The 26,914-nt window shown below is 39.5% G+C and overlaps 1 protein-coding gene across 1 annotated transcript in view; it reads right to left on the bottom strand.

Moving 5' to 3' along the window:
- Nucleotides 1-26,914, bottom strand: part of trabd2a (TraB domain containing 2A) — a 61,204-nt gene that overhangs the window by 25,318 nt on the left and 8,972 nt on the right. The window contains exons 3-4 of the mRNA XM_085358129.1: nucleotides 7,991-8,137; nucleotides 7,333-7,507 (exon numbers count right to left, since the gene is read on the bottom strand). Of these exons, the coding sequence (XP_085214255.1) occupies nucleotides 7,333-7,507; nucleotides 7,991-8,137 (322 nt within the window). The remainder of the gene's footprint in view (nucleotides 1-7,332; nucleotides 7,508-7,990; nucleotides 8,138-26,914) is intronic.

Here is a 26,914-nt window from a genome sequence, read left to right as displayed (position 1 = left end):
TTTAAAAAAACACCTGATAGCTGTTGTTTTATTCGATCAACATGATTAAATATCTTAATAACTGATAATTTCATTTATCATTAAATGTATCATCATAAACTAAACCTTAAAAAAAAGGTTAGGCATAAAGGTGTCATTCAAACTTAAATCCGGGACTTAATGTAGGATTGGCAGATGGTCTGGCCCTAGCTGCCTGTTTCCCTAACCGGTGTGTGGTAGGTCTGGTCTGGATTTTAATGGTGTTGGATGACATGTGTGTTACTTGTGTCAGCGACTACCCCAAACAGTTGTAAACTGGCTGTTTATGAGTGTGAGGTTGCTGTGAAAAAAGCACCATATTTTTTTTGACTTTCACACCATCTGGGCGAGAAAAACCAAAGGGGCAGTGGCAGCGGTGATGCCGTGCATACAGTAAAAACACACAGCAGAGATCTGAGCCATGCATGTGGAAGATTTAACCTGGAGAAATCTCTAGTCAATCCTATGAAGCTACCATTTTATGTATGTAGGGGCAGTAGAGGCTTAGTTTATTTACACAAAAAAGTGTTGTAACAACAGTTATAATGTAATGCTTTTCAAATGAGCTGAATATGGTTTGATTGCAGTGTGTAGCAGGATCATAAACTATAGATTCTGCATCAATTTGTTTTAACTCTTCATCACAACTATATTTACATTGAGGGAAATATTCAAACCTATGTTTATATGGGGTTGGCACGGTGGTTAGCGCTGTTACCGCTGGGTTCAAACTTACTGACTCCCCAAGGCTCAATGTTATCACTGTGCCAGTGGTTAAGTCCTGCCACAGACTAAAGCATGCTTTGTAAGCTGGTGACTCTAAATTGCCTGTAGGTATAGATGTGAGTGTCAGTGGTTGCTTCATGCCATATGATTAGCTGACAACCTATCCAGAGTGTACCCCGTCTCCCATATGACTGTCATCGTATCTGCTAAACCTAATCCTAATCCTACTCTGCACTTTGGGAGAGCAGCACCAACCATTGGCAGCAAATAATGCTTTAAAATATTAAACAAAAACAAATACCTGAATCCCAAATATCAATTGAGATTATCTATAACATTAAATGTGATACAGAACATTTTTGCTTCTGCATGTATTATTTCACATAATTGTGAAATAATAACTGTATCATTATCACATCATAAAATAACAAAAAAAAGCTTCTGAGTTATTTACAGTGAGATATGTACGGTTATCTTATTGGCTTCACTCTATTTTTGTGGTACAGCACTTATGTGTCAATAAAAGCCACATAACTTCACTGTTAACATAAAAACTGATATAAAGTAGCAGCTGAAAATGGTTACTGTCACGCTACCATCTTAAAATGGTAGTGGGATTTGGATTCACTGTCATGTCCATTGGCTCGAGGGGGCTCCAATTGGAATATGCCAGATATATTCTTATTATTTAAGTTGCTTTTAAATAGTTTGGCAAACAAATGCATTATAAATGTGGCTATGTTAGTACCCTTTGCTTATGTTGAAACTAGAGGACTCAGCAGTTCATCAAGGGATTCCAGTACCAAGAGCAACCCACATACTGACTTGTCAAGGTGCTTTGTGTGAGTTATGAGTTCATGTCAACTTCTGTCATGAGTTGCAGCTCATGAGCCAAAACATCCATTTATTACAGGCATACCCACAGTACTAAACAGCTCACTAACCAAGGGGTATTCACTTTAGCAAGGCTGTACCAACCTAAACAGCAAAAGATCCAAAGTCAAACCTTAATTGTCTGTGAAAAGAGTCAAACATTTCAAAGTACAGTAACCGTTAGAGCCTGTCAACCACACTGGCTATTACACTGCCGCAAATATTTAAATTTGTGGTTTTGGAGCAGATTTTCAGGGGAATCATGGTGTGCTAAGGAGCTTCAGGCTGAAACATGGATGTATTCAAGTTCAGCCTGGAAAAAGAAAAAACATTTGAGAGCAGGCAGAACGTCGCTCTCGGCCTTTAGCGATATGTAAACACACCATTTTATTAAAGTCAAGCGTGCCAGGGTATGGCAGAGATTATAAAGGGAACAAGGGTTCAGATTGTATACATGGATTGGGTTACTGTACCTATGGAGCGGAGCAATAACCACTTCCATATGTCTGTCTGAACATATGGCACGTTTTCAACATCATCATTCACGTTGAGTGATGGGCGTGGTATTTCAGACAAACAAGTGGGGGGAAAAGACAAATTTCTAGGAGGTATTTACTTACAGTACAGTAAAGTACAAAGTTGTGACAGGATAGCTGTTTAGCTACACAAAGTAAAACTGGAAAAACCTTCATAGTTTTACCATTATGGTCAAGACAAGGGCAGAATATATTGAGTCTAAAATCACTGCTCCTTCTAGGACTAAAGAACTGGCAAATATTATATGTACACCATTATGAGTTATGTTGTTAAAAAAACTTTTAAAAAATTTTTAAAAAGGCAAATCGCTGAAAGCTGGCTCAAATCCCAGTATAGTCAAAATCTTTTTATTGACATGTTTTTGTATGAGGATGACAGGAAAGACTGGGGCAATGTCTCTGTTACTCTAATAAGCCTGGTTTTTATGCTTTAGCAGAAAGATGGGGCACTAAGCATGACACAGGGTACTTTGTGCTGCAGGTGTATGAAACTTTTTTCTACCTTAAATTTTCTCATAACAACCAGAACTACTGGGTGGTCACAGAGGTCTGTGCACCATGAATGTGACTCTGTTATAACCGGCTCTTATCACCGCATCTCTTTTCCTTCTTCAAATCTTTACCCACTGCACTCTGTGAACTTGCATTAACAGGCAGTTTGCACAAGGAAAAGAAGAAAGGACTCTAGACAACAAAGTGTGAGGTGGGAGTAAAGAGAGACACAGCCAGTGTAGAGTGAGAGTGTGTGTATGTGTCTGCTCCATTGGGCCTTAAAGTGTAGTGTGAGGTACTGACCAGCGACCGCTACTGTTTGTTTGACTGCTGCCTTCCTGACCACTATTCTGGCCAGACTGCTGAAAAACAAAGTTTATCTAACAGTGAAAGCTGGGATGCAAACCAATCACAGGCCACATTCTGGTGAATTTTTAACATGAGTGTGAAAATGATGACAAGAAATTAAATAACAATTTCTCAGTTGACCAGTCAGTTTAGCCCCTACAGCTCAGTTCAGGTAAAAGACTTTGGCAGGGCCTCGTTTTCCACCCACGTGTAACAAAGCAATTCTTTCTTGGTGTATAAATCAGTGTGTATGTGTTCCTGTATGGGAAATTATTTAGGGTGCGAAAGCATTTTACTCTAGTGTGTGACTACTGTCCATTCATGGATTTATTTATTTTTTTCGTACAATGCAAAAACACCTAAATACTCACATAATATGGCTCACACAGTCAAAGATAACAACTGTGGGTCAAATCCAGTGCACGATTGTTCAATTATGACAGAAGGTATACATATCTGCACAAAACCTTTACGGGTTCCTTTGACTATGCGTCTCCTAGTTCGGCTTGTTCACCAGCCAGTTTGAAGTGTAGCCTCAATTTCTTGTTCTTAGCTAACAGGAGAGGCACCCGGTGTAATGTTCTGCTGCTGTAGCCAATCTGCATTAAATGCGTGCATATAGAGGTTCTCTTATGCATACCTTAGTTATAATAAGTAATTATTTAAAGTATTGTTGCCTTGCTATCAACTTGAAGCATTCATAGCATTCTTCTCTGGCATCTGGCATTAACAAGGCAGTTTTATCCAGAGAACTGTTGCTCGCTATTTTCTCTTTGTAAGACAATTTTCTGGAAAACCTTGAGATGGTTGTGTAAGAAAATTCCAGCAAATCAGCAGTTTTTTGAAACGGTCAGACCAGCCCGTCTGGCACCAACAACCATGCCACATTCAAAATCACTTAAATTACCTTTTTCCCCATTCTGACGCTCAGTTTAAACTTTAGCATGTCTATATGCACATATCTGCCTAAAAGCACTGAGTTTGTGTCATGTGACTGGCTGATTAGGCTCAATTTGTGCCATGTACTACCCATCAGTTCCAGAAAAAAAATCAGCTTTTCTGTCTCGTGTTACTTAAAAATTGACTTTGCTTTCTGTATCTGAACTTGTTAAGGTGCTCTGACTACAACGCTTCTAATCTCCTTTGTAGAAGTGCGCTTCAGAACTACTGAAGTATACCTAACAAAGTGGCCAGTGAGTGAATTGTCTTGCTGACAGACAAACAGACAAACTGCGTTGATCATGTAAATAAAAATTAAATATAAAAAAACAGCCATATTTCCTCATCACAGTTAACTTTGTACTATATTAGAATGTTAATGCTGAAGTTATTTTAGGTCATTATTTTATTTCCAGTGTACTTAAGTTGTTGTGGCAATAAAGCTTACTGAAAGCAAAAATGAAAACCCTCGACAATTTTCCACATAGGTCAGTCAGGAATCTGCAGGCCGACCTCTGCAGTCAAATGGGATCATTACCCGGGAAAAGAAATATGTCAAATATGCTACTGCTGTTTCAAAAAGCACAACTCTAATTCCTCTGAATCAAATTTAATCTAAAGTTAACATTATTCATAATCACAGATTACCTAAAGCTTTGAAAATGTGGAACATAAAAAAATCTTTAATCTGTTTAAACATTCTTTAACGAATCAGAGGGACATGATAAGGTCAGTGATAAGACAGATCTCACAGCTGATAGCAACAGGGAAACGAAGTACCCTGACATAATGGGCTCCATTGTAGCCGGTGTGTGTGCGTGAGTGTGCTTGTCCTCTGACCCCACCCGGGATAATTAAGGACACATTTTACCCAGATACCCAGGGGCCTGTGTAATGTGTGTGTGTGTGTGTGTGTGTGTGTGTGTGTGTGTGTGTGTGTGTGTGTGTGTGTGTGTGTGTGTGTGTGTGTGTGTGTGGACCATCGTGTGCCACATCCCATTCCTTGTACACAACGACCTAACCTGCCCTCCATATGTCTAAGACCAATGCTTCTGGGCTGATTGGCCATATCACTTTCACTCACCAGCTCACATGCAGACACACACATGCACAGTGAACACACATATAAGCACACACCCATACATACAAAAATACACACAGAGGCACACACCTTCAGAGACCAAGCCCTTGTAAAGGCACCTCCTTAGGGGATAGCTCTGAAATGTACTCCTTGTTAGGCACTGGGAGTGGGTTGTGTGTGTGTGTGTGTGTGTGTGTGTGTGTGTGTGTGTGTGTGTGTGTGTGTGTGTGTGTGCGAGCGTGTTCATCTGCTTTTCCTCATCTGTTTCCTGCAGCAGACCAATAGTCTGTGAAAGCCTCTCTCTTTCTGCTCAAAGCTCACTGCTGTTCTACTCAAAAATGACCCCCCAAAGGTTTACACAGTAACATTGCTTAAAATCAAAAAAACACAAAACAAAACAACAAAATTGGATTAAGAAATTAATACAATTTGGTCCACTCTTCTCATACAGCTCTGTATAAGAAGTATGAAATGAACTGAAACTTTATGACATGCCAAATTCAGAATGTAATGGCGCTACTTTTCAATAAGACTCCCCTTATTGATGGCTAATAAATAGTTTATAGATGTGTTATTAATTATCTGTAAACGCTTTATGCAAAAATAAGCTGATTGTTGGACATTACATTAGAAAACTGTCCAAAATATAATCAATAGATCAATCAGTGATTTACAACAAAGACAAATTCAAAGGATAGAGAAAATGAATGAATCAATTGATTGTACATTTTCAAAACAGAATAAAGAAAGTCTGGCTGATGGACTTATGCACACATAAAGTGAACACACACACACACACACACACACACGCACACACACATAGAAGTATGCTTGATTTCTGTTCTTATCACCGTCCCTGTTTTCATTGGATTCTTTTATTAGATGGGTGATACTTATGAGGTTGCTATGTAGTGTTAAAAGAATTCAAAGTATTATGCTGACATTTCTAAATGACTCAAACACACCACAAGTCTGCTTCTGGTTAACCCTGCATTGATAAAATTATGGTTTATAGAAGATCTCCTTTAAACTAAACTATTTGGACTCAAAGTTGATAAAGACCATCTATCAGTCAGTGAGTTATTCATTCATAGGGCTGATTAGCAGCACCGGTTTCCATAAATCCAATGCAATAACATCCAAAAAAATTGTTTTCTTTATTTAAAGACAACAGTAAGAGACACGAATTCCCACTTATATGTATAAATGTATATATATGTGTGTGTTTCTGGACTCTGCCCTTTCAGTTCTGGGAAGACAAGCTAAATTCAGCTTTTCTGGGGCTTCTGTTCACCTCTTCCTTAACCTCCTAGGACCTGGCGTCCACATATGTGGACATCACATTTTGAGTTGTTTAGACCAAAATACTACATTTTGCTCTACAAGTGTCTGATATCCACTTATGAGGACATTATACTGCTATTGTTCTATCGAAATTTAAAGCGAATGCCCTCATATGTGGATCTCATTTTTCTCAGAAACAAAAATCAGGTAAAAAAAAAAAAATAAAAATCACGTAATTCTTTGTTTTTACATTCATCCGGTCCCAATCAGCCCAAATAGCAAAGAGAAATTAAAAATGCATGCCATGAAAGAGTTCGGGTCTTAGGAGGTTACGATGTCTTTGCTTTCTCTACCTGAGTTTGCTAAGCTGCTCTGACTAAGAAGTCTCTAATCTCCTTTGTAGGAGTGCTCTTCAAACAAAACTGGAATTAAAGTCATTATATTAAATGGATAAAAGTAATTATTATTACCCTGCCACCAAGGGAGCAAGCCAACAACCACACTGGAACATCCAGCCACGCACCCCAGAACAAACAAGCATCCACATCCCAAAGACGGGCAGAAGCATCCAGCCGGGAGCAGGACCATGTCCCACAGGGGTCAAGGCTTAGTGAGCCCCAGGCCCCGCCATGCACACACACACACACACACACACACACACACACACACACACACACACGCACGCACGCACGCGCACGCACACGCACGCACACGCACACACACACACAGACCATTCACTCATTCAGTCATTTTGAAGGTAATTAAGTAAATTTGTGTCCAGGAGTTTTGGTCTGGACTGAAGGAAAGATCTCATTACCACTTTACAAATACACATACACATAGAAGTATCCACGGGGAGGAACTCGTGGATTTGGGATATTATACGTATATAGCGGCATTTACTGTATCTAATAACACACTAGTAAACCAACAACCCACACTGCATATTATAAAGCTGATACTCCAAACACTGATCACAGAGTTCACTGTTCATTTTTTTCTGTGTGTATTTTGTGTAGATTAGAGAACACCAACCTGCTCCAAAAGCAAAAAAGAAGCTCTTGTCTGGGTGTTCCTCAAGCAGAGCCTTGACCCTCTTGCCCATCCTTTCATTTCTCTTGTAGATGAGTTCCTGTCGGAAGTAGCTGTCTATTTCCTGGGCAGTGGCCTGCTCATTGGGTGGCAGTGTCACATTATTGAAGTTAGGGACCTATAGTTCCCAAGGTAGTTGGCCATGAAAGTAAAACACAGAAGACATGATTGTTTATTTATAGGTTATTTGCAAACCTTTGACTAAGGTTGAATCAATAAAAAATCTGAAATTCTTAAGACATATCGTTCAAGGGTTTTTACTTATTTATTTTCTTTACATGACTGATGGTACAATTGACTTAAAAGCCTTTGGACTGACAAAGATCTCATGAGATTGGCAGGAGAAACATATAGCAATGGTGGCAAAGAAAGAACAGAAGTAGCTAAGTATGGAGAAAGTGCATGTGTGCGCTGGGGGTGTGTGGGGTGGGGGAAGAAGAAGGTGAGGTGGGTCAGTAGGTTAGGGGTGAAAGTAAAAGGTTAAGGGTTGTGCCAGTTGGACAAACCTAAGATCAAAATGAATCTAAGCTTATTAGACAGACTGAAAGTTACAGATAAGACAAGACAAGACAAGATAAGATGAGATTGTGGATGATCTGACCTGTGATGTGTCATGATTGAAGATAATGGAGTTGAGATCTCCACAGTTGTAGTGCCTGATGAGGTCTTCAGTGGTATATGGGACCTGTAGGCTTCCTGCCCTTAAAGACTCCTGTTGTAATAAAGTCTGGTTCAGGGCAAAGATCACCTAAAATAAGACAGGGATAACCAATTAATGAAAGATTTATTTCTACCTCCCTCTAAGACCCAGAGGTTTTTCTGGGGTCAAAAATATGAAGATCAAGCAAATTAATGTCAATTATATGTGTAAAATACAACTTCTAACAATCAAACAAGCAGCGAGTCAGCAACCTCACACATACATGTGAGCATTGGTATGTTCTGGTGTAATTACTGGATACCAGCAATAAACAGTGCCCTCTCAACTACAAGCCAAAGCAATCTTTGAACAGTTATTGGCTGTGCAGTGTGCCACTGCTAAAACTGCCATGCAGCTGAAGAATGCTATTGTTGGGAACCATTAATGATGACAGTTGTATTCAGGAGGCTTCATTCTGTGACTCTGAGGTTTTATTTCAAGGCCTGCCAAACAAAGAGACAATCAAATTGAGAGTTAAAGATATTCCCAGATCAGCTGTTGAGCAATGCAACACAAAAAAACAAAAACAACAAAGAAAGAGGATCAAGAGAAATGACAGCACATGTGGCTGTCAATGCAAGACAATGTCAATTATCCGTAACAGAGAGGAGCTCTGCTGCTAAAAAAAACACAAATGTCTGATAAAAGGTGAGAGGATAGCTCACCTAGAGCGGAAAATCTTGAGAAGCGAGGAATCCACATAAGGAAGATTTTTGCTGTGATGATATGTAGTGGTAACTGCCACAGTGGGGAAATGGAGAGGAGCTATCAGTTTCAACATAGCGCAGCATGCCTAGCCTTTTGGAGTCCAGCCTGGTTTAGAGTTAAAATGATCCATTATCTGAAAACTATTTTATGTACACTCTTTATAGGATTCCATTTAAAAGTTGTTGAGCTATACTAGTCTGACTGACAGACACTGTCAGCAAACAGCAAACATGTTAAATTTTAGGCAAGACTGGGCATAAAATTCTGATTTACGTGTCCTATTGAATTAACCACTTTAAAAAGGACACTTTTTTCTGCCTGGACCCCTTTCAGCTTTGCAGCACAGATTCAGCTTTTGTGTGAGCATGAAATCAGCCAGTGTTTGGTTAGAGAGGCCTGGTGAGATGAAAGACATATGCACACATGCACATGCAAATATAGATATACACAATTGCACATCAGCGCACGCACATGCTCAGAAAGCTGTACAGTCTACACATCAGACTTGAGACAGGGGTTCGTACAGAAAGCACCGCCAGTCACCTCAGTGCATGGTCTCCCTCTGATCTCTCACCGCACACACACAGACACATGCACACAAACGCACACCTTTCACCCTGGAAGCCATTGATCTCAATCCCAGTGACAGAAGAAAGTTTTGTATAGTTTATTTGCTTCTCAAAAGGAACAATGAGTCAAAGTGAATACGTTTTTGGTTAGCAGTGGAACTATGTAAATTTGTCCACAGTATGTCAGCATGTTTTTGCAATTCACCAGTTTGTGTGTGAAGCCTCAGCTCTTGAATTCTGTAACGATATGCGTATCTGTATGCAAGGCGGACCTGAGCGGCTATTTTTTTGTTATGTTTTTGCTTTTTATGTTCTGCTTTCTAAGGTGCTCCGATGACACTTTTCCCCCTCGGCTTCCCCTTTGTGGGAGCCTCCTTATAGCTGAAGAGAGCAGGAGAGGAGAGCAGCGTGGAGCAGATGCCTTCTTGTCAGGGGGACAAAGAACCCCTCCGTCACCCTCTCTTCTCCTCTCCTCTGTGCTCCCTCCAGCTTTCATCGGCCGCGCATCAAAGTGGAGCTCTGCATATGAAAAGGACCCCCGTCTTTATGCCACGCAAATTAGCCTATCGCCGCCCCTCCCCGACTCATTTCACAAAAACACCCTCACATCTGTGCCATCTCCGTGAAGGAAGGCCCTCATCTGCAGGGTCTCCCCTTTTTCACTGCTCTCCCTTCTCCTCTTTCTGTGCTCGCCATGCCTTTCAGCCCCTTAAATTATGGTAGTGAAGGGAGAGGAGGAGGGAGCGGAGGTGTGGGTGAGGGGGAGGATCAGTCATATATAGGCAGCTTAAAGTACAAAAAAAAATGCGGGGAAGGAATAAGACAGACAGAAAGAAAACACTAACCAGAAAGTGAGGAAACAGAAAAAAAGCAGTAAAGTGGAGGACTGAAAGGAAGAAAACCTTAACAAATCATTCCTTTCTTTCTGCTGTAATCGTCCTCTTCTACTACTCCATTGCGGGTCAGCGGGTGCTTTTTCCCCACTCGGCTCCTTTCATCAGATCCCCCTGTTTCTTCTGCTGTCCCCTAACCCGCCCCCTCCTGCACACACAGACAGACACACAGACACACCCCTTGCTGATATCAAAGAAAGCGGAGCCAATGAAAGTCAATAATTGTCCTTTGTCATGGAAATCTCCCCTCTTGTGGAGATGGAGTGGGGTGGGTGTGTGCATCTAGAGCAAACATCATCACGGTCAGATTCCCACATGTGGAGATTTGGAGTGTTCAAAAAACTCTTGCTGCTCTCGCCCTGGAGTTTGGAGTCTTAGTTTAAGGTTTTGAGTTTTGTAGAGTATTGTTAAGGTGTTACACCTCCTCAACTATTTAGTAAAAATTGTCATTTGGTTGCGAGCCAAGTGGAAAGATGCTTTAAATCATGTGAAGGAACATGTACCAGAGCCAAATGTTGATTTTCTCTAAAGCAGAGGTGTCAAACATAAGGCCCGGGGGTCAAAATCGGGCAAGCAAAGATGCCAGTCCGTTTCACTGGAAGTCTTTTTTAATTTTGAACTTTTCAGGATATTTTCATACGTTTTACAGCTTTTTTCTATTAATAAAGATCCCTTGTCATTCATTCTACACCAAAGTTAGATAATGGACAAACAATTAAATGAAAAGTTCCTGCTATAGATATATCTACTGAATCATTTGTCTAGGTGTCTTTCTTTAAAAGAAACACAATACTTTTTAAAAACAAATAATTTTTGCTATCTTGACAAACTAACATTGTCCATTAACAACACAGATGAGCAGGACTGATAATGTTTGCTCTCTAAAGGCCCCAGTATACCCACCAGGTTGCTGGCTTCACGGCCTCATTCATTTATGCTCTCTGTTATGGCAGCAAAGCAGGTAGCCACTACATTATTTTCCTGATCAGAGAACTACATGTGCACTGATGTAGGAGAAGAAGAGATCAAAACAAGGAGAAAAAAACTGCTTTTTCCAGTTTTGTCCACAAAGTATCATCTTTTCAACTGTTCCAACATCTCCCTTTATATAATCTGTGAATGTTTGAGCATTTCTACTGATATACCATTAAAACAGCAGGGAAAAAAAACAATACAGTCATGTCTTCAAGCAGGTTACAAAACTTGATAAGTGCACGACCAAGAAACGGTGGCTAGTGACAGCAGATTTGACGTCAATTCACTGCACTGAATATAAAATATCCCTAAGTCCAAAATTAGCATTAGCATTTTATTGTTAGCCAAAGCCACTAGACCCTATTTTAATGATAGCACGCGGCAGCTCTGTAATTAATCAGGTAACATGTGTCCAGGCTAACATGTATGACAACTGTTGATAAAGAGTGGGCTGTTGGTCTTTTAATAAGCATCACCAAGTTTGTTGCACTACTTTTCATGTGTTCAGCTTCTAGTGAGGGGAAGGGCTGTGAGCCTGTCAGCTTACAGTGGGGCTGTGTAAAGCAGAGCGTCAGCTGGTGGAAGTGAAGAAAGCACTGTTGATTTCAATACTGCTGCAAATGAGTATCTAATGCGATATAATCTGTGCTTTTTCTTTATCAATTAGTATTCGAGTATCAGTGTTTTTTGGTTTGGTGTCAAAAGGTATCGAAACTTTCAGTTCTGGTGACAAACCTATTCAGTACTAATGTGATGGCACCATAAATAAGTCAGCACAATTAATTCCATAACACAGGAATAATATAGGAATAGGAATAGTGTCACAGTTTAGAGAAGGACCTCTTTTGTATCCAGGGAAAGACAGCGGCACAACAGCCAGCAGCATTCAACACTGGTCTGCTTCATGTTACTTTAGGTTCAGTATATTTCGGCCTTAATGCTGCCATCATAATCACCATAATCATAACAAGCAAAGATAAGATGACTTTACGTCTTTAATCTCGCCAACAATGTCATCAACACATTTGGTCTGTATATAAATATATAGACTATGTAAACTATACGAGAGATCATGTCATAATATGAATCTGGCATAATGTGACCAACATGTAAACACAAAGCTATATTCCTTTTATGGCAAAGCCTCCAGCTAATTTATGTTATTCTGATTGTAAGAGCTGGCACTGAGATTTAGAGAGTGTTTGACTAGTTTAATTTTCAGCTGGGCTTTAATGAGACACTAAAGATGAGCATGCGTGCTGGTGCGTGCAAGCGTCTTTGTGGTTTTTTTGTGATTTTTCCAAATATTCTGTTTTTGCGTGCCTAAGTGAGCAGAAAAAGCATATGGAGTAACACACGTTTTATAAAGTAGGCTATCCACACTGCTGACAAACCATGTCCTCAGACAGATGCGTGCACACACACACAGAAAGAGAGAGAGTGAGACAGAGATCTTCCAGGCAATCTCCCAAGTACAAATGAAGACTCCCAACAGCTCCTCGGTTTCCTACTTGCTTGTGATGCTATCACAGTAATACAAGTCTCCTTTTCTCTTTGTCATACATGCACATAAATAAGACAGAAACAGGCACTGAGTATGATTTATACCAGCAACAGTAAGAGAAAGGTTCAGACCAATAATAGAGAAGAAAACAAAGAAAAAAAGGGAGAGAAAAAGAACAGTAGTGAAAAGACTTTCACTACTGTTGTTATCGATGAAACCTCAGGATGAGAGTATAGACGAAGACGAATGCAGGCAGAAGTAGGCAGAGACGGGGATTCTGAATTACTTATGAGTGATGTTATCAGCGAAATGTTAGTCAGAGCAGTCAGCCCTAAAACAAGACCCATCAGGAGCACAGCAGCACTGCTAGGACTTCACAAAACAGTGATTCGGAGACCTTGTGCTGTCCTCAGGTAGTTAACATTTAAACACCAATGCCCTGTGATTTGATTGTGATGGGGTTCAGGAAGTAACGTCTATTTTTATCTGAGTTTCCAGACAAAACAGGCTGAACTTCTAATACCTAAGATGATTAAAAAAATGTGACTGATTTCAAATTGATTGTTTTCTCTTTCATAATAGTCTCATTGTGTATTTTAAACTGAAAGTCTCAATTTGTCCACTCCACAGTTTCAGAGGTTTAAAACCATGAAAAACGAACTTTCGCGTTTCAGTGTAACATCTAACAGTCTTGAGAAAAAAAAATCAACATAACGTGTTTATTTTGTATTTTTCTGCTGCTTTCTGGTCAAATAAATATCCAATATTGGTTTTGAGCCAGGAAAAGGTGTATGAAAATAAAGAGAAAACCTAAATAAACTAAAAAGGTGGTTTAAACCATAACTACAAGCTGAAAGGTGAAAGAAAACATAGCAAGTTTCTTTTTCTATAAGACTGTGGTTAAAAAAAGTGAAGATACTGCCAGTTTTATGATTTTTGTCTTTATGTTTGTAAAGAAACGGCTGTTTAATGGCTATTGCGGCTGCAAAAGTGGAAATAAAGTGTTTTATTCAGCAGACATTCACTGACACTCCCACCGCACAGAAACCCACCGCACACACATAAATCTTTCACCACAGCGCAACCTTTTCACTTTCTTGCTGAAAACCCACCATTTAAACACAGATACGCACACCTGTCAGTTTGACTTATCCGTATTGTTGCTTCTTTCTTTCAATTCCCTCCTTCCAACTCCCCTGAGCATATTTTCTCCGACTTGCCTACACATCTCTCCCTCACACATTTATCCTCCCATCGTTTCATACCTCCCTTCTTCTCCTCTTTCATCCTGCATATTCCTTCACTCCCTCTTTTTCCATCCTTCTCTCCTTTGATCCTATAGATCCCCTCTATCAGATCTTTTTAAGATTTGACCCTTACATTCCTCGGGTCACTAATGACCTCCTCGCTCCGTGTGTATGTTTTCGTGTATGTACGTGTGTATAACCTGTACAAGATTAGGTCTCATCTTAGTGTGTTTATATGTACATGTATGTGTCTGTGCCTATATGTTTGTGTGTGTGTGTGTGTGCTTAAATGCTTCATCATCATGGATTACTGCCCGCTCTGCAGAACTCAGAGCAGACCTTTGAAGAAAGATTTATTAATTTTCCAATGCAACAAAAGAAGGAAAGTATTGGGCAAGGATTTCCTGTACAGGAAAGAAAGAGGAGAAAGTAAAAAAGTCCTCAGGCCCAAAGCTTTGAAAATAATAATGACCAAAAACGTATTCTCTCTCTTTAGGGAAAAAGTATCCTCATATACCATTTATATTTCCTAATCCTTATGATCCTTGTGAGTTAATGCTGACATGAACAACTCCTTTAATAGCCAGGTTAAGCCCACAGTTTCATTTTAAATCACTAAAATACTAAAATCATCAGCAAGCAATTTTTACTTCACAAGTGTGTTTATAAAAGCCAAGTCATCTAAGATGAGCAAGGATTTCACTAATAGCTGTTATCAGTAAAGTAATATGTTTGTTTTGTCTGCTTTTTAAAAATGTTTTCAATGAATAAGTTAATGTGCATGTTTTGTTTCCTCATAGATCTCTTGGGAGGCTGAAGTTTAAACTTAGAGTGTGTCGATACAATTTCTTATTGATTAATTATTTGGAGTAGAGTTATGCCTCCAGACTTCAGCACATAAAAAAATGAGCACATGCTCCATGTACATCACAGAGAAACCAGCGGCCAGCACTCAGACCACATTCATATGAAACCGTGACTACACTTCTCCTTCTCTTCCTCTCTGTGCGTTCTCTCTCTTTCTCTATTTATCTCTGTCCAAAACCTATCTCTCGCCCTCCTCGCTTCCCTTCTGTCTCTCTCTCCCTTTCTCTCGCCCTGTAAAAACATTCTTGCGGGGTGCATTTACCTTGGTGCCTGACACAGCCAAATATTTAGGCTGTCACAGGGAATCAGCCTCAAACCAAATGGCTCGAGGTTTCTACACGCGCATTGTGTGTGTGTGTGTGTGTGCACGCGCGCGCAGATCGTGGGGGTTGTGGTGATTGAAATGTCAACTTCTCAAACCCCCGCGCTCTATCCGGCTATACTGCTTCGCTATACCCTGAACAAGCTGTACAGGAGTCCTAACAACACGCCGTTTGCACACAAGGGTCATTCTTAGTCTGTGATCAGCCCCTTGATTTACTGTAATGTCTTCTTATACCTGATTGACTGTCTAAGTAAAAATGCCAAAATGTCAAAGTTCAGTAACTCCAGCTTTTCTAACTTTTTATATAAATTAACATAACAACAGTGGCTTCTCTGTGCAAAGCTAATTTCCTAATCAACATAGAAGCACTGTAAACACACACTTTCCCACACACACATGCTGCCACCTGTCATCACACATTCTGACAGTGACCAAACAGGAGTGTCCACTATTCGCAAAATTTTCCTGCCTCTGTCTTCCTGCCTGTCACTCTTCCTTTCTCTCACACGTACATACAAAACAGGCCCACACAGCAACCAGCGAGCCACTCGGCGACTCGGTCCACCAAGACACAACACAAAGATCTTGAAAACACAGCGAGCCACAAGGAAAACAGCCATCAATCTCGACGACTGTCTGTTGACTGAAAGAACACTATTAATTCAGGACAGCACGAGTCAAGAACAACACTGCCAAGCTGTTTCATGCCGAGATTCAAGCCAAAACAGCTGCGAACACTTACTGCAGACGCACACTGACCATCTGAGAATGTATGTGTGTTATCACGCAAACAGGCAAAGAAAGAAGAGTAGATTAATTCAAGATTTTCCACACTCAAACAGGCAAAAATTAGCCGAAATAAATTGTTTTATCTTCTTTCATCTGGGAAAAAGTTGTAATATTTCGGTACAGCAGGTTGCTTCAATAGCAGAGTGTTGTATGCCATTGTAGACAAATGGCTGGCCATCGACAAACTGGGAATCGCAGCTGGACAAAAAAAAACAGCCAAGCAAGGATACAGGCAAGAAAAAGACTTTCCAGTATTTCCAATATCTGGAAATATCTCAGTGTCGAGTTTATAAAAAACATAGTTTTAGATGCATGAATTGCATTTTAGTCCGTGTGCTCTTTTGCACTCCAACCTCTGCAGAAACAGAAAAATCCCACTCAGTGCACTCATTCCACAAACTTTGCCCCCTTGGTGATGGTGGCAGCTATTTCATCCTTAGCCTGTGGCGATAACAATGCATAGATCAAGACTGCTTGATGGTTTCTTGCAAGGCCAGAGGAGTATTTATTAAAAGCTTATCCATTTACATCGCTGCCAAACCACAGTGATTCAAAGAATGGACGTAGTTTGTTATTTTCGAGTTGACAATTCTGTTATATTCTGCAGAACTACTCTCGTATTTGTAGTAAGGTTATTTTAACCAGCTTTTTGTCTTTATCAGTGTATGTACAGAGTAAACACAGACCAATCACATGCATTCTAAGTCATCCACATCATGCTACACAGATAATTGAACCTTTATTCAGCACACATGTGAAAACAGGAAACTGCAAAGAGTCAAGATGCAGAAGTCCAAAGAAATTATGGAAACATATGAAGACAAAAAGAGGCTGAAGGTGAAAAGGTTTACATGGGAAATGTAAATTACGGAAGAAGAGGAAAAGGGAAAACTCAAACTACTACTACTACATGCCCAAAACTTTAATCCAACAGCGTTGACTAAATTGCTTTGTTCCTGCCATCCTTTAAAAAACTCACACCCATCACCCTAGGGACCATTCTCAGCCACGCCATAAAAAGACCATATATCCATATTTTATTCCACTTTAAATTAGCCAACCTTGTAAAACTACTTCTCCCTGAAATATTCATGTAAAGTTTTAATTATATTTTCGTTGTTTTAACCCTTCAAATCCCAGTGTTATTACATGAGCGCCCTGTGTCATAAGCCCCAAAAACCAAAAAACGAAACTAAATATTTCCACAAAAAACCAGTTGAAGTAATATGTGATTGTCATTATAAGTAGGCCTTTAGATGGACCAAAGATTGGCACCAACATACATTTTGACCTGCCATTATTTTTTTTGCATTTTTTTTGCAATTTAAAAATTAAAACTTCAAGGCCCTGAGTCTTCATTGACATCCAAGAAAAGAAGAAAAAATAAAATCATATGATGATAATTTGGGGTTGAAAAATAGCGTTTATAATGGAAGTCAATGGGCAGAAAATGGTCCCCAGGGTGATGGGTGTGGGGATTTCTGCTGCTCAGCCATTTTAGGCTGATTTAAGGAATTCACACTGGAATATTAACATTGACAGGTAAAAACTATCCTGTGGCAAGTTTGGTTATATTCCACTGAACACAGTGGAAATGGCAGCCATTTAACACATAGCAGTGGCACAAAAAGGTCCCAAGAAGGCAGGAAGGTTAAGATGATTATTTTGTACTTTTTTGAATCTGTATATTAATCCCGTAAAAAGTTTGGACATTGAATTGAAATACACCAAATTCCTCACTGCACAGGATGATGGGGGCAAATGATGTTTAAAAAAACAACAACAGACAGCAGGATAAGAAATTGCTCTCCAAGTTCTCCAAGAAATAAAGACACAGCAGGAATTAAAAACCCACATAGTGCTATTTACCACTGGCCTAGACTCAGAACCAAATCACCGCGGGCAAACCAAACTGAAGAAGCCAGGCACATGCACAAGCACACACGCTTATTTACAGTAATATGCATGTGAACACTTTCAGTCAGCTTGCATCACTTCTCTTATTCTAAACAAAAACAGAGACTGGAATCCCAATAAACTCAACATCGACCTTTAACGCCATCAGCAGTATAAACGCTACACCTCCCAATCACCTACAGAATAAGTCTATGCAATGGAAAATGGGCCCTTGCATTCAAACCATCTGAGAAATGAATCTGTTTATTGTTCTGTCAGGCTGATCAGTACAGGAGACAAAGGAAGTAAAGGAGATGAACAGAGGGTGAAAATATTTTTGAGACAAACAGCGGGAGGAAAGAGAGAATCGTGTTTCCACGGAAAGAAAAAGAAATAGCGGTTAAAAAAAAGATAGGTAGGCCAAGTGAAAATCAGAGAGTGTGATGGTTGTTGTTGTCTGGACATCTACCACTTCCCACAGCTTCACAACCACAGATTTATGAACAGTCAACAAAATATGAAAAACATCCAAACATCACAAATGTGCTGGGAGTTCAGTTTTCAGAGAAGTGTCCCTCTGCAACTATTGTGAATGGTACAAATATAAGCATCCTGATATGCAAACTGACACCAAAATAGCAACTGTCAAAGCAACACAAATGATGAAATATACTGTAAAAACAGCAAGCGAAGAGGCTTCAACACGTTTTAGATAAGGGGAGGAAACTGTGAAATAAGAAACAGCCAATGAAAGATTCACACAGGGTCAAAGAGTGGTTTGCATACAAGTTTAGATGGTGAGGAATCAAACTTTGCATCATGTCTGTAAAGTTTCTTTATTATTGCAGACTCAGAAACAGTTTCAAAGTGTGTGACTTCAGAAAAACTGCAAATGTGAAAAAAAAATACAGCGTGCTTGTTTTTTTCCCCAACAACAAAGATACTGAGTACAAAATTAAAATAAAAAGCAACAAGTACTCACCTGAGCAGTTTGCATCAGAGTGAGTCTGGTAGGTTTTGCTTTCTAAATTACTTTGAAAATAGATAAACAAAATCGATGTTTGGGGGCAGAAAAAGTATCGCAAGTAACAGACCATGAAAATTAGTTATATCGATGGTATTGAAATACATAGGTTAAAAACCTTACCAAACAGTTTTGCTGAAGTCACAAAACCACCTGAAACTCAAACCTCAAAAGCCAAACCTAAAAACGCCTCAACTTCTGAGTAGAAATTCCACAAATGCTGGAAAAGTATGTGTTCACAAAGGCTTAGGTACACCTTAGCAGGTTTTTTAAACGTTATTTTAGCCTGGTATTTGAATGCAGCAATGTCAATAATGTAAAATATTTGACTATTTTCAAAAAATGATTCAAACACACATATAGCACGTCACGCAGACAAAAATGCACGGCACACAAAAACCACACACCGCATAAGTTTATACAACATATCTGTCTTCATCTACAGATACGAAACAAGTCAAATCACCAGACCATCACATTTGCCGTTGTATTCAGACCAATATGTGTCAGTTATCTTAGCAGCGATTTATCAAAAGGAGTGTTCCTCTGAAAAGATCTTATCGAAATCAACTACGGGCTTCCAGAATTGGAAAAATTGCTTTTACCATTTTTTTTTTCGTTCAGGTAAAGGGAAACTGTGCAGGCCGTGTGACACTCAAACCTCCAATTAGCTCTGTTCTCAGCCAAAAACACATATATATCAATTTTCCAATTGGGTAAGAAAATGAGGCAGGGACAGGTGAGGCAATGTTTAGTAGTTACTTTGACAGTCTAATGCTTTTCTTTTTAGAGTGTGAGCAGCTTAATTCCTTTTAGAAAAATCAGCTAAATAGTGTCCTAACCTGACATGTGCAGAGTGTCTGCAGCACTATTTACTGTCAAATGCTTTCACCATAAGGTGTACTGCTTCACAATGAAAGAAGACCAGGTCTGCATGCAAGGCACCTAACAAAAGCCCAAGGAAAGACAGAAATTTTCCTGCCTCTCCTTTGGACAGCTTGACAATGTCTGTGGTGTGCTGCTGCCTGAGGTAAAGGCTATCTGATTACCTTTGCAGGTCCTGATTAGCTGTGGAGCATGTGTAGCTCGGTGTCTCTTTGCCAGCTCATGTCAGATATTCGTGTAAGTGATCACAACTGTCTAATCAACCATGGTTACCATGCCTAATTCTATAAAGAGTTAAATTAGAGTGTTTAATTATGCCCACACAAAGAAGTAAGTGCCAGATCTGAATCATGTGAAGGCTACCCACATGGCAATTTTTGTCAATACAAAGTAGAGCTGGGCGATATGAGATTTTTTCATATCACGATATGTTTTTTCATTTCAGGCGATAACGATATCTATCACGATATAAGCCAAATAACTATATTTGTAAGATTTAAATGTGCCGTTGCTCACAAGTAAAATGTGAAATAATCAGCAGCTTGTTTTTATTTAAATATTTATTTCCCATAATAAGTTCAACAGGGTAGATGTACTTAAGGAACATGAGACTTTTTCAGATAAATAAAGGCAAATATTGCAAACTACACAAAAGGCAGCCGCTAAAGCGTTTAAGTTTCAAAATAGAACAAATGAAACAGACTAAATTGTCAATTCCACTTAGAAGCAAAATATTAATTCTAAAAATAAATCTTAGTTTGTTTTACAGAAGAACAGACAAAACTGACTAACTTTTGTCAATATCAAATAAACTGAGAACTAAAAGGAAATTCTCAATCTCTCCTTGTTGTATAGCTGAGCTTTTCAAACAGTTTTAACAGTTACTTTAGTCTGACAAAAGCCGAATGACGAATTAGCGCTTCCAGTCAGAGACTGAGGCTACGTCCACACGTACACGGGTATTTTTGAAAACGGAGATTTTCCGTTTTCGTTTTAAAAAAATAATCCCGTCCACACATAAAGGCAGAAATGAAGGAAAACGCTGCTATGAACATGCCAAAGCAGCAGGTGGCGCTAGATTCCTAACCGTGCAGAAATGTTGGCCAATCAGAAGTCTAGAAGCCTCGGTGGGAAAAAGTAAACAAAGCTGGGGCATAGAAGCAGAACCGAGTCGTATGTGTGGAGGGACAGTAACTGTGTGTATATGTAAGCATTTAAACACTGCAGAGAGTAGAATTAACAGTAACAGTATTGTAGAAATTCATTTCACCGAAACAATAACGTGGCGCAGTGTGACGCATGCACCAGTTTATTGTATTTGCAGACTTGCTTTCGGCACAATTTACAGTGCACGCTACTCTGTTTTTTGTCAGACTTGAAATAGCCGAAATACCTTCACACTACGGAACTTCTACGGCTCTTCCGTTCGACAATCTCTCCGGCATTGGAACCATCATCTGTTTTCTCTTCGGTCACGCTCGGTTGATTTTTCTAGTCGGCACACTCATTTCCTCCATTACGCGCTGGCTGCTTCCCAAACAAACACACGTGCGGCTTGGCACTTGTGCGGTACGTAACAAGTCACGCGACGTGACGCTGCGGCTGTGATTGGTTCGGCTCTGCGCTACTTAATTTGGATTGGCTGACCTTTTTTTTTTTTTTTTTTTTTTTTTTTAAGAGGACAAGAGCGGCGAGGTCTATCGCGATAGCTTAATTTCTCTATCGAGTAAAAGTTATATCGCGATACATATCGTTATCGTTCTATCGCCCAGCTCTAATACAACGTTATAAAAGGAGGAGAAAATGTGGGCAAGGTTTTGTGGAGCAATTTTAGTCTGACAGTGGAACACTGATAATAAGCTAAGCTACAGAGTAACTTTTTTGGGCCTCTCCAGCTCATGCTAACCTTAAAAACCAGCACTATGAAGATGATTCTAATTGTCAAAGGCTACCTTAAACGATGACTGGTTCCTTCGTCATACACACATTGTAGCTAATCTTAAATTAATGAATGAATAAAGTTATTACCAGAATTCTCAGCAGAATACAGCAAAAAGATCATTTCAAAAGCATCTTCCTCATTTCGCTGCATTTGCAGCATGTGTAAGGTCCTGGCCTCCACTCCCAACATGACAGCTATTCGTCATTTACAAAACATTTCACTTTTTCAGCTAATTTGTAGAAATTGCCACGCAGCAAAAAATATCTCAGAAGCATCTAATAGTGGGTCGAGCTGTGTTTTCTGAAACTGAACACAGCCTGGCAAGTGACACGTTAGTAATGGCACGTAATGGTCAAAAAGCAGCTTTGCAATGTATTTAAGAAATCATCACCTAGCTGGGGGGGGGGGGAGAAATCTAGTGGATGCTCAAGGCAGCTATTCATTACAGACCTGCTGTGAATGAGGTGTGTAACAGCACTGAGACAGTTCAAAACATCTGTGCAGAACTCTCACAAAGTGTGCTGTGTGGCACTCACCTGTGAAACTTCACCGAAACCCCAAAAATGTGGACTGGAGCCAGAAGGACACAAGTGCATTTATGGTCATTTATCTCTTTTAAAAATTTATTCAAACACATTAAGTATTATCAGAATCATTTACCTGCTTCATTTAATGGTCAATAACATCATTGTATTTTACAGACTGAAGCCGAAGCCAAAAAAAAAAAAATCTTAACTGGAAATACGTGCTACAAATGTTTAATCAACTTTTTTCTAAGTATGAGAAAGCTGACCTCAAAGCAAACATATGAAAATATAATTATCTGACATTCCTTCAAATTAAAAATGATAAATATATTATTTTCCTAATTTTAAAAAATGTCCTTTAGAAAAAAAAACCTTTTGACAAGTTCCAGGTGACACAGAAACTATTAATCCTCTGTGTGGGAGCTTGCGGACAGCTTTGGCCTTGTATCACTCGGCTGAAGTCCAGCCAGGTTTGGCTCACTTCGACAGGCAGTGGAGTAACTGGATTTAATCCAGACCAGCCACAAACCTCAGCAGCACACAGAAAGCATAAGCTTACCAGGCAGAATTTATGAGAAATCATGTCATACGGCGAAAGGTTAATTTAAAAAGCATCTCCATGTTTTTTTCAGCATTCAGTGATGATCCAGCTTGATAATACCTCCTTGAAAGGTGTTCCACTGTTTTCTCTAGGTCAGAGACCGCGGACACAACGGAAATTATTTCACAATCTTGTTGTTGAAGACAGAGGCCAGGTCTGTGACCACTTGCATTTAGTTGCCATCTTCAAAGCAGCTTTGGTGCACCAAGATAGCAATTAAGAATTGTTAAGATGGGGCCAGTCTGTTATTAGTCTGCTGTAAGTTTGCGATTGAATGGGTCAGGTTGGCAATAGGGTTTGTTTGTGATGAAACAGCGATTAACTACCAGCAAAAACTGCAAATCTGTTGCACATCTACACACACAGAAATCCACATGAACTACTTGCATTCAGAGGCTACTTAGAACCTCACACATTTGAAACTGAAATCCAGATTTTCCACCACAAATAGTGATGTGATTCAAATTCAGGCGGTCAGCAACCTTGCTTTTATATAGTAAAATAACCAGAATACAACCAATGAAGACTGACTTAGATCAACTGCAGTGTGTTTGCAATATTTCTTTGTTCACGAATTGTCACTTTTCCAAAATTGCTAGCAAATCTTTGCCAATCTGTCTGCAGTCACAGTCGCACCGTGACTGTTTGGAGACACGTTACCTCGCACAATCACCTTGGTTGACTAACGTTTGAGGGAGTTATACCCGCACGCTTGCCTCGGACACTGAGGCACTGATTTTTCCTAGTCGCAAGGCAGTTGTGGACTTTTACTCTAGTGTGACTGAGCCATTAGCGATATTACAGCAATTTAGCTATCAAGTAATCCTGATCAATGGCTTCATCAGTCATGGGAAAACAAACAGGATAAAATTTACCAGAGTCAAGACTGAACCATGAGAAGCAACCTTTTATTTTTTTTTAACAAATCCTTTATCATGACACTTTTACTTCTAAACTGTTTTTACTTAGCTTGTATCTCTTTTGCAACACACAGAAATAAATTACACTAAAACAAGCATGTATGGGATTTCTTACTTTTCATCAGTCACATGCTAATTTAATGCTAATTGGTCACGACTTAGTATAAACAACAAACCCGGGGCCTCAACCACATACAGCCCGCAAAAATGTTAACTTACACTACAATAGAGGGATTGATGGGCACCAAACAAATTGAAATTAGTGTCGTAACGACTCCCGCAGCTCTTACATGTAACCTACATTAGCTTTAATTAAGCGAAGGCCTTAGTATGTGAGGGTTAAGTTCATTTGCAGATGCTGAGCTTTTCTTACTTAAATGAAGGCGGCGGTTCACTGTGAAACAACAAAATCCATGTTTCTTTGTGAGCTGTTTACTTTCAGTAAGGTTTCATAATCAGATGTTGGAACAGTGGATGGAAAACTGCCTATTAAAATAAGCAGTTTCAGAGATATCTTTCTGTTCATCTGAGTTATTTTTACATGTCCCAATTCAGTTATTATACATTAATCCTTGAAAAAGATCAAGTCAGCGATGAATTATTTCTAATGAAGTGTGTTTAACTTGTGTTACCCTGGATCAGGATTAGTGACTTGCATTTATTTGACATAAGTGGCAGCTATTATGTGCAGTTTTACATGTTTTCTTTAAGAGCTTATGTTTTCTAAAGCTTTGAGTGTAAGTGTTATGTTTTAATTTGGAGCATCCATGTATGAATGCAGTGTAATGTTCTCTGGAACCTGCAGAAACTTTCATGACTTAGCGTTAAGTCAGAAAGACAAGCTATTAAATCCCTAACTGAGCAGCAGAAGCTTGTGTTACACAACCAGGAAAAGCCTGCGGCAGTCTCAAAAAGTCAAACTCCGCTCGGCGGGAGTGTATTACTGTATATACTTTCAGGAATCAAAGCTCTTTTTCTTGGCACGCAGTTGGCACCATCCAGCTGAATCTCATCCACTTTGAAGCAAATATACTCAAAAAATAAAACTATGCAAATGGGTGGACTTACACAGGACAGGAAAATGGAATTTGTAACGTTTTTCTAGCTCGGTATGACGCCGGTTTTCTAATGATTCTTTTAAAAAGGTGTGCAGTGATCACACAAAGAATATCCTGACAACAAGAGAAATAAAAGAAATTCTCTCTAATATCTCCTCAAATATTTGAGACGTTACACGTGTAAACTTTAAAGCGAAGAAGGGAGCGCTGTAATATGAACATGAATATTTGCAATCACCAAAGCGAATGGCACCACATTCAACTCCTCAGCCACCAGGACAAAAACAAAATCTCTGGTGTTTTATTCTTTTCTTTTTTTTTTCTTTTTTTGCTGTTAAAATGAAAGCAGCCAATACAAACTACATATCAAGAGTCGATACAGACTGCTGATTTTTGATTTGTATTCTTTTCTGACTTGTTGCCAGGCTTCAGTTTCTATCTGTAAAGTGATTTGGGAGTAACAGTTGCCGCTTCTTTGTCTCTGGTGTCATGTATCGAGACAGATTGACAGATAATGTCTGAGGAAATGCCAGACATCTAATACGGGACTGTTTGGTCAACAGTGGGGAGGAAATCAAGCACCGCCATTTGACATGAAACCGAGGAAAGAAGCTGTAAGGGCATGTTCAAAGTTCAACCATAGAGCTGTATATGCACATAAACATGCACTTACGCATACACACAGATACAAACCATCATTCATATCCAACTCCTGCAAACAAGCACAGAAGTGCATATGTGCATGGAAATATTCACGTGCACATGCAAGCAATAATAAACGGATACAAGCAATTATATGAAAAAATATACACTGGACAAACACGCCCCAAGCTGTAATTAAACATGTGCAGTTTACTCCCTGTGATCAAAGTAGAGTGAAGCAAGATAATAAATTATTTTATAAACAATTTAGAGACGAAATGCTCGAGTTAATGCTGGGCATAAGAATACAAATGACTTTCTGCAATATGAATGAGATCATGCAGTTGCACTGCAACACCTGGGCAACAGGTTGCATGTAAATAAATGTTTTTCACTAGATCGTGTCCTCCTGCGCTCAGTCCATATCTGCTTTGTTGGCTTTTTGAAAATTGCACTGCATGTTTGCCTTTAATATTTCAAACAGTGATGTTTCGTTGCCAAAACCGTTTTAGCAAGTTATTTTAAAAATATGCACGATTCATCATTTCTCCAAAATAACAAATTAATATTCTTTAAGCCAAGACAATTATTTGGCAGAGCATTTAACTTCGACTTCAAGAGTACCGTAATGAGCCTAATAAATTCAAGTGCAGGTTAAAATGTTAAAATGCTGTTCTTTTCCCTTTATTTTGACTGCAGCCATAAGAGCACACACAGACATTTTTCTCGTCACATGCTCACTGCTATGACTTTTCAGTTGGACAAATGAGCTCTAATCAGATTTGCTCCTGTGTATTACTGTGTAATACTGTCATTATGACTCCATATGTTCTCTGTTTCTCAAACGAAAGAATTTTTGTTTTCCCAGCCAAAACCAATACCACTGCCCTGCCCGCAGTGATGATGATTCACTGATTCCGTGACCAACAATTACCTGCAGTGTAGCAATAGTTTTGAATTTTGCATTTTGATAAAGAGCTAAATTATTTTAACTTAATTTATCTAATTAAAAAAAGATTTATCTATAATCTTACCCCACAACATGTTTGAACAAAAACTCATAGGCAGGTCTCGTCCCATAGTAGAAGCTACTAAACAGCCTGGATGCCAGGCTACATAAAAATAGTTAACTTAAGTTGCCAGCCTTAAGCTAATTCTGGTACAATGCATGGTTCCTTTTCAAATAAAACCATTTTAATTTGGTGGCACGGTGGTTAGCACTGTTGCCGCACAGCAAGAAGGTCCTGAGTTCAATTCCAACATCAGTCCAGGGTCTTTCTGTGTGGAGTTTGCATGTTCTCCCCGTGTTTGCGTGGGTTCCCTCCGGGTACTCCGGCTTCCTCCCACCGTCCAAAGACATGCAGCTTGAGGGGATAGGTTAATTGGATAATCCAAATTGCCACTAGGTGTGAATGTGCGAGTGAATGTGAGTGCGAATGGTTGTCTGTCCCTG

Source organism: Diplotaxodon limnothrissa, linkage group LG7 (assembly GCF_057381915.1).
Source record: "Diplotaxodon limnothrissa isolate DT_005_m linkage group LG7, D_limnothrissa_male_GT1.1, whole genome shotgun sequence".
Taxonomy (NCBI): domain Eukaryota; kingdom Metazoa; phylum Chordata; class Actinopteri; order Cichliformes; family Cichlidae; genus Diplotaxodon; species Diplotaxodon limnothrissa.
The sequence above is the reverse complement of the archived record's forward strand: the minus strand, read 5'-3'. Positions and strand labels throughout refer to the sequence as shown.